Below are 8,419 nucleotides of genomic sequence, written 5' to 3' on the forward strand. Positions count from 1 at the left end.
AAATATTTTGGTAACAGTATGTGTGGTAAGGGTACCACAGAAATGAATTGTAGTTTCCATCGTACTGTGGCAATGGGGGTATGTGTCCTTCTGATGGGGCTGGGGGAATGCAGAAACAATAAAGGCAACGTGTCAGGCTTTTCCAGGTCTAGTCGTCCCTAGAAACATAAAAAGAAAAGAAGAAAAGTAACAAACGTCTGAAACGATGTGTTTCTTGGGAACTTAGAGCAATACTGGCCACATTATTTATTTCCTTTTTGGCCTGTCCTCCTCTGACACCAAGGCTCTCAGTTGTACGTACCCTACTGCTTGTGAGGCCGTGGTCTAGACTGGACTAATGCAGTTTAAAATGAACTCTCCAAAGTCTGTCATTTAAAAAACATGGATCATCTTATGGATCTGACTTACGGCACAGCCACGTGAACAGTTAATCAGCACAGCTGTATTAACTCAGTCTCTAGGGGGAAAGGTGGGAGCAGAGTGAGACCAAAGAACTTAAACCAAATCTGTGGCCAATGGAGCATGAAGCTGTGCCCTCTGTGATAACAACTGGTGGCTAAGGGATGTATGGATGTATCCGCATTACTCAGCCAGTAATTCCAGTCACATCGCTACTGTTCACAGTTTGCTTGTTTCCTCTGGACCCTGTGCTCTTCAAGCTGGGCGTTCTCTTTACCCTTAGTGATATCGCCCATTTGGGAGCTCATCTCCAAGTGAGATCTCATTGTTAGCATTAGTCCTATATGCAATGCTGAAAATAAAAATTCTACAGCACAACAGATTTGATCGCTTCATTTTCTTGCCTAAAGCACACTGTGATTTCTTCCCGTTTGGCTCCGTGGGTGGAACAGGCATTTCGGTATACACTGCCACGTTCATTACAGGGAGTTCTTCCGTGCTAGAGATATTAACATCTTTGTTATTACTGCCAGTTCTCTCCTCCCCCGTACCAAGCGGTTGCCTGAGCAAGAATTCCTTTTAAGGACAGACTCCCAGTAGTAGTATTCTCCTCCTCAAATTGAAGAAGATCTCTTCAGAGGTCAGTTCCTTCTGCTTTCTCAGAATCCTGCCTCCCCCGTATTCCTTAGAAAGTCATTATCAAAGATGTCAAAATGACTCGCAAAAATATCACAGAAATTCTAGAAATCAGTGTTGTAATTACCTCTTTGTAATCATTAACAACTCAAAATCATAGCAGTTGAGTTAAAAGTTTTATGCAAGAAAAAATGTTTAACATTTAATATAAAATCAGAGTTTGACATAGCTTATTTTTCGAACATCCTCCTCCTTCTGTTCACCAACTGACAATTAGAAGATCACAATTAAAAAAGTCATTGTAAATACCTTTAAAAGTCTTATGAAAACATTCATAAAGTGCCACCCACAAAAGCACCTAAACAAGAATCTGAGAGAAATACCTATTAGGAAGTTAATTTACTTAATTGCTGCTGAGGACTAAGCTGTCAAACAGCAGCGTAATTTGTGGAACTCCCAATTTAACAACCCAGCAAAAATACCGTTCCGTAGACGTGGCCCCAACAGAGCATCAGCTGGGCCCACAACATGTATGCAGAGGCACCCAGCACAGTGTTGTGGGGTTTTTAAATAAATAGGTGCTAACACCGCCTGAACCCAAGAATACCGGCAAGTGGGAGATGTGGATTCCAAGGTGAGCGATCATCCCAGGCTGTGACCCTACTGCAAGGGCAAAACTCAGGCAGCTTGTACAGAAAACAGGTACAGATTTTTAGTTGGTTTTTACTGGGATAAAAATCACTCCCCACTAGAAATAACAGAAAAAGGCACTGATCCTTGGAACGCTTCTATGTTCTCCTCTCTGGCCTTGAACGTACCATACCGTAAGCACCTTTCTTTTCTCCATCCCCAAAAGAGGGGCTCAGAACCACCACACTGCAGTGAACACACACTAGTTTGTTTGGCAGCAGCCTCCCCCTTTGCTTGAGTGTCTGGGCAGTGCTCACAGATTTACCCAGAAGAAAAGGGGACAGGCTCTGAGGGCTCCCTCCCCCAAAATTCATGCCCCATATGAGGTGTCCAAGGAGCAGCTGTGTGTCTTCCCAACACCAGGTAGCTGCCTGTGGTCCACATGGCCTTCTCCTCTCCACCATCTACTCTGTGTGGTGCTTCTGGTGGCGCACCAGCTGGGGCTGGAACCGAAAGCTTTCCCCACACTGGGTGCAGTGGTATGGCTGCTCCCCAGTGTGGATGCGGGTATGCTTGATCAGGTTGGAGTTGCCGCTGAAGCCCCGGCCACACTGGCTGCATTTGTAAGGCTTCTCGCCAGTGTGGGTACGAGCGTGATTAATGAGGTCAGAGCTCTGCCCAAAACGTTTGCCACACTGCCCGCAGGCATAAGGCCGGATGCCGTCGTGGGCTCGCTGGTGCTGAAGGAGGTGGGAGTGTTGGCTGAAGCTTTTCCCACAAGCTGGGCACTTGTAGGGCCGCTCGCCTGTGTGCATACGCTGGTGTTTAATGCAGGTGGAGCTATCGCTGAAGATCTTCCCGCACTCGCTGCACACATAGGGTTTGAGCCCGGTGTGGATGCGCTGGTGCTTGAGGAGGTTGGAGCTCTGGCTGAAGCTCTTCCCACACTCGGCACAGGTGTAGGGTTTTTGGCCCGTGTGGATCCGCCGGTGCTGGATGAGATGGGAACTCTGGCTGAAGCCCTTGCCACACTCCCTGCAGAGGAATGGGCGCTCCCCAGTGTGCATTCGCTGGTGCTGGATGAGGTGGATGCTCCGACTGAAGCCCTTGCCACACTCAGAGCAGATGGTGGGCCGCTCTGCACGAGGGGCTCGCCGTGAGGCTGCTGCCACCCTTCTCTCCTGTCTTTTCACCAGGCTGATATCAGAGCAAGGCAGCTTAGCCTCCTCTTCCTCCTCACAGTCATCTTGCTGCACCTCTGGGGAACCACGCTGACTTCCATGGCTGTCCCCTAACTGTTCCTCTCCTCCTCTGGACCCTGCTGCCAACGTGTCCTCTTGATCTGTGCTTGCAAGGTGATCTGGAAGGGGACTTACCTCACCACCTGGAAAAAAAGTACGACTTTAACTGTGATTCTTGCTGGGAAGTGGCACAGCAGAGAATGGGCAAGCTGTTCTCCTATGGACCCTGGTCTGTACCATGATAAGCAGTAAAGGGAAGACTGGGAGCAAATGGAAACGTAGCTGCAGGAGAGGCTGTATGGCGTCATCATGCGACACAAAGCAGATGTGCCACAAACAGCAGAGCTGAGGGCAATACTACAGGTGTCTCCCTGCCTCCAAGAAATCTTCACAAATTTTGTCTTCTAAATATTCTATCTTCTTATACTTACTCTTAACAGCAGGCTGAGAAAGGCAGGCTGTCTGCCTGCCCTGAGGGGGAAAGAGCAGGTCTCAATATGAGCTGAATGGAATAAAGTGGCTTAAATAACACTGAGGCAGCTCAAAGAGCATTTTGTTAGCGCTGTGTTTATAAACTTATCAAGCTTATTCCTCACCCATGTGTGTCTCCTCCAAGGCCTCATGATTTTGTTCTTCTCCTTGGTCCATCTGGGCAGTTATGTCAGATTCAGCAATCAGGAATCCCTCTTACAAAAGCAAACAAAAGTAATCTTAGTTGAATATTCAGCAAAAGCTTGTTACATATCTTAAAATCTACTGTCCCTGCTGAATATGGGGAACAAACAGAGTGGTTATATAAAAGAATGGAATCAACTGAGTAAATATTTATGGACATCCTGAGCACTACTGAGGTATCTGGTGTCAGATACTTTCTCTTTCCTTAAAAGAGATTCAAGGTTGCCTCTCTTCTGATAAGCGATATACATTAGCACATGCACCAGACGTGCTGGACACAGAATTGGTTGACAGCAATCATAGATACAGGTGTAAGCAAACAACAAAACCCAGCCATATTTACATTTCTTTAATAATGACAGCCAAAAGACTAATTACTCTCCTAAGATTATTTTAAATGGAAAATGACTCTGTGGTCACCAGAACCTGATATTCTTACCTGCTGCCTCACCTCTTCTTTCTCCTCAAAGACTCTCAGGCTGAGACAGCAAAATCCAACAAAACAGGCAATTTAATGTCTTGTCTACTCCAGCTGGATTCTGTTAGTTCCTTGCCTGGCATCCCTACCAAGCTCCAATAACTGCCATGAATGCAACTGTTGGGCAGAGTGCTCTTACAAGCACCATCAGCACCAAAACAAAGAATTTTTCCTTCAGTATTTACTATTTTAAGGCCAAAACCAGCCAAACAGTAAGCAACAGCTGTTAGCATCAAGAGGACAGGCATTAGCAGATGCTGCACAAAAATACAGAGCAACAGAGAAAACACAATGGTAAGAAAAATGCCTCTTTATTTAAAAAAGTAAGAACCAAAAATGGCAGGGAAAGAATACCATGTGGATGAATCTAGGACCAGAGACATCACAGCTAAAGCTGAGATCACTTACGGGAATATTTTTAAAGCATTTAAGACATTACTTTTTTTCCCCCCTTTTAATCTTTATAGTTGCTTAATACTAGTTTGCATCACTTCAGAAATGTACTCCCTGAACTCTGCTTAAAGCTACCAATCTCTCTGGACAACCAATAACTCTGGACAACTACTCATGCTCCAGATGGAATTGACTAATGGACAGAAGGGCCCTGGTGCAAACAAACACTGTAAACTGATGGTCCTGGACCACCTCATCCATCACCAACAGCTATTTAACAGCAGGCAATGGGTAATAAGGGATTAGACAGTGTCAGAATCAAGGAGACAACTCAGATGAAGGGAATGGTTTTGGACCTTGGTTTCCAGTGATTATAAAACCACCAATCTTGAAGTCTTTGATCCTAGTTGGCAAAGCTGGACAGAAAGAAAGGGAGCAAGCAAAAGATAAAGACTACAATCTCCAACTGCAGACCCGTGAAGACAAAAATAATCAGATAAGCAAAAAAGAAGCCTTAGCAAAAAAAAAGCCTTAGAAGTTAATAATTTGAGTCCCTACTTTAAATATTTGCTGAATCCTGAAGTGGACCACCTCTGCAGATAGATCACTTCCAGCAGTTCCAAGCCAATATACAAAGGGAGGCTGCTTTCTGCAGCCCTACAGCTCTCAGGACTTTGTCACTACCGAGAATTTCTGCTGCAAGTTTGGCAGTACAGGCCGATCAAGCTATTCACATGCTGCAATATGTACCAGATGGCCCACCCCCACTCTAGAGCAGGAGGAGTCAAACCCCTGTCCACACATAGACCTTTCCCCCAGGCAGCTAATCACAAACAGCAGGGTTTGTCTCTGAAAGCTGTCAACAAACAGGAACTTTGGAGGAGCAAATCCCTTAGCATTTCAGAGGTGGTACCAGCATCTGACAAATGTCCAATAACAACCACCCGGGGAAACATCTAAGCAAGCAGACAAGGTAGAAGGAAGAGTTCCCTTCTGCCTCTGCAAAAATTTCCTAGCTTGGGTTGCCATTGACACTCTGCTGCTATGCTCAGATTTGCTACGGCAGCTCAGCAGAAAGCAAATAGCCTTTATACAATTAACAGGCTAGTCTGGAGAAAGGAAAGTTTCTTCCTTTCTCACGATCACAGTCATTTCTCTGTGAAAGGAGGGGACAAACCTCATCAACAGAGGGGACATTCCTTCAGGGATTTCATCTGTTACTGGAAGAATGGGCATACTGGGGTTTTTTTCTTGAATGTGGAAAACGAAACAGGAAGAATGCCTGTGTATGTGGGTGTGTGGGGTTACTGCATGCAACATCCACAGCTTTATTAAAACAAGATATGAAGGATATATTATTTGGACCTCCAGCAGATGCTTTGCAAACACACCATACTATTCCTGGGGCCTTGGCTTTAGTATTGTGATACCATATATAGATTTTGTAGCTGGGTCCTACAATTTATGGTTTTTACCTTAGCTATTTGCAAATAGCTACTTATTTTCTCTTCCAACCACTCAGCTCTGTATTCCTCCAGTGGTTGTACCAAGCTGTGGAGGTTATGGGACTCATCCTAGTGCAGAGAGCCATACTTTCAGCTTCTTGTGCTCCTTGGGATCCTGCAGTCTGCTCCTGAAGTGCTGCCAGTGGCTAAGCACGCTCCGCACGGTCACGCCAAACCTGCAATTCAGAAGATGTTCAAACCTTCCTCTCTCCAACTATTACCTGGGATAGAGAATGCTTGCAGTAAAATCAAAAGGTGAAGGCACTTTTGTCACAGGAAACAGTTGATTATGCAGCTGCACACATTTCTCTTGGGTCTGATGAGAGCCCCCTTTCCCTGTACCATCAGATTTGTTCATAAACTACAGCACCTGTCAGTGACTGCCCTCCTGCCCGGCTCCGTGCCCAGCTAGGGATGCTGGGGGGCTCTGGGAGACAGACCCAAGAGGTGGAACGGGAGGGCTGTTGCAGAGTGCACCCAAAGGTAGAGGTGCAGAAGGGGGCAAGTAGTGCATAGCTTTTGGGAACAAAGGTTTTCCACACCTGCCTGTCTGCAACAGCGAGCAGAGGCACTGTGTGGAAACTGAGGAAAGATATGCATTTGCTCTGTGGCAGGTGAAAAAGGATGGAAGGGGGGAAACTGCGTTACAGGTAATGGATTCAAGCAGACAAGGATGGCAACTACAGCGGAGCGGGGTCTGTAAGAGGGGCACGCCGGTCCTCCCCTTCTCCGAGTTGCATTTTTTCTTCTCCTCCGGATAGCTCCTTCCTCCGCAGGGCGGACAGACAAAGGCTCAGACACTGGTTTAAAGCCCGGCTCTCAGTGTCACTGGCCTCCCCCGAGAGCCGGCACAGACCCGCGCGGGCATACCCGGCCCTCCCCCTCACTGCCGCCCTGTCCCCCAGCCGAGCGGGTGCGGGAGGGCCCAGCCCCGCCGTGCCGTACCGTGCCGCGCCGTGCCTACCTGCAGGGCGCCCGCTCCTGCCCGGTGCCCTCCCCGCTGCGCGCCGGCAGCAGCTTCCTGCTCCGCGGGCAAAGGGCGCTTCCTGGGCGGAGCGGGAGGTGCCGGGCTGGGAGCCGTGCCGGGCTGGGAGCCGGGGCAGGCCCCGCGGGGAGGCCCCCGCAGCCCCCGTGCCCGGGGCACCCCCGCAGCGCCGCCCGGACCTTGCGCTCCTTGCGGGGGAGCTACAGCGCCCTGGGCCTCACGGCTCGATACCCTGCACCTGTCTGCCCGGGGAAGCGTGCCGGGGAGGGCTACTCGGCGGGGTCTTGCGGGAGGAGGGATGGATTATTCGCTTTGATAGCTGCTTTCGAGTGTCAAATCCAGCACCTGTCAGACGGTTGTTGTCCGGAGGCAGGTTCTTGCGCACCCCAGGGTTTTGAAACAGCACTGTTGTTTTATGGACCATATGCAGAGGTGCGTATTTGCTAAAGTGCTTTCCCTTAGCACAGTAAGGTGCTTTGACATCAAACTGTCAAGCTTAACTTCAGGGCAGAAGGGAAGCAGCTGAAGGGTGCGTAGTGTGTGTCTGTGTAGAAAATGGGACACGGCACGCAGCAGCTCCTTGCGAGGACACCATGTCATGAAAGGTGGGAGAGGAGATAAGAAGTCACTTTGTTCTGGAATTATTGTCTCATTTGGAGTTTCCCCAGGGGAAAGAAATGTACACATGGTTTTACAGCATGGTGCCTGCTCTCCTTAATTTCTCCATGTAACTCATACCTGGAGGGAAGAAGGTAGATGACTATGCATGTTTTCATGAAATGTGGTAGGAAACTTGAGAGCTCAGGTGAATAAATGAGTTCCTCCCTCATTCATGAGAGGAAGTTCTCCCTACATAGTAGGTGACATTGGAAAGTGTTGACTTAGGCCTTTGCAGTTCTGAACTTAAGCCCATGCCTGGAGACCCCCCTCAGGGCACTGGAACGCAACTGCCCCTGCTAGAGAGCTGTTGCATTGGGGTGCACCAGCCAGCCCTTTTCCCCAGGCGGTTCACAGCATGGCTGTGTGCTTAGAGCAGTCCCTGCAACATTGCAGCTTACCAGTATAAACCAGGCCATTCCACTTTGATATGCCAACTGTGCCACAGGCCTCCAGCACTACCCTACCTGTCCGCTTGTGCAGTGTATGGGCATTTGTTCCCCTGGTCTCACAAGGTTGAAAGTCTGATTCTGGGGGGCTGCACCTCAAGCCTGACTGGGACCAGCCACCTGTGAGATCACAGCTTTTCTTGTCATGGCAATCTGGATGTTTGCCATTTTCTTGCTATGGAGACATTTGGGTTGCCCTGCCACCTTACCAGGGGACCAGGAGAGGGTCTGAACACGGAGGAAGCCACCCTGTGGCCACAGGCACAGGCAGGAGACAGCAGATGCACTTCACTCCATGATGTCATAAAAAACAAGCAGCTTTTCACCTTGGCCCTTGTATCCCAACTGATAAATACACTGCCTTTTTTGGG

The 8,419-nt window shown here is 48.5% G+C and overlaps 1 protein-coding gene across 4 annotated transcripts; it reads right to left on the minus strand.

Moving 5' to 3' along the window:
* Nucleotides 1-1,194: 1,194 nt before the first annotated feature.
* LOC129201788 (zinc finger protein 239-like) lies at nt 1,195-7,008 on the minus strand. Of its 4 annotated transcripts, XM_054813515.1 has the most exons (5): nt 6,922-7,008; nt 5,928-6,133; nt 4,021-4,060; nt 3,503-3,592; nt 1,195-3,049 (listed from the first exon to the last, which is right to left on the minus strand). In XM_054813515.1, exons 4-5 carry the CDS (start codon nt 3,552-3,554, stop codon nt 2,130-2,132), a joined length of 972 nt encoding a protein of 323 aa, XP_054669490.1. In that variant the 5' UTR covers nt 3,555-3,592; nt 4,021-4,060; nt 5,928-6,133; nt 6,922-7,008; the 3' UTR covers nt 1,195-2,129. The 4 variants fall into 4 exon arrangements, with proteins under 4 accessions (XP_054669490.1, XP_054669492.1, XP_054669491.1 ...); XM_054813517.1 differs by lacking the exon at nt 4,021-4,060 and having other exon boundaries at nt 6,046-6,133; XM_054813516.1 differs by lacking the exon at nt 4,021-4,060 and having other exon boundaries at nt 3,503-3,590.
* Between the last annotated feature and the right edge of the window lie 1,411 nt (nt 7,009-8,419).

The sequence above is a fragment of the Grus americana genome, chromosome 1, assembly GCF_028858705.1.
Source record: "Grus americana isolate bGruAme1 chromosome 1, bGruAme1.mat, whole genome shotgun sequence".
Taxonomy (NCBI): Eukaryota; Metazoa; Chordata; class Aves; order Gruiformes; family Gruidae; genus Grus; species Grus americana.

Excerpts from the sequence above, each read along its gene's own strand:
- LOC129201788 (XM_054813517.1), bottom strand. The coding sequence starts at position 3,554 with ATGGACCAAGGAGAAGAACAAAATCATGAGGCCTTGGAGGAGACACAC. Across the intron at positions 3,050-3,502 it reads CTTGGAGGAGACACACATGG|GTGGTGAGGTAAGTCCCCTT; the intron begins GTGAGGAATAAG and ends CTTTTTTTCCAG.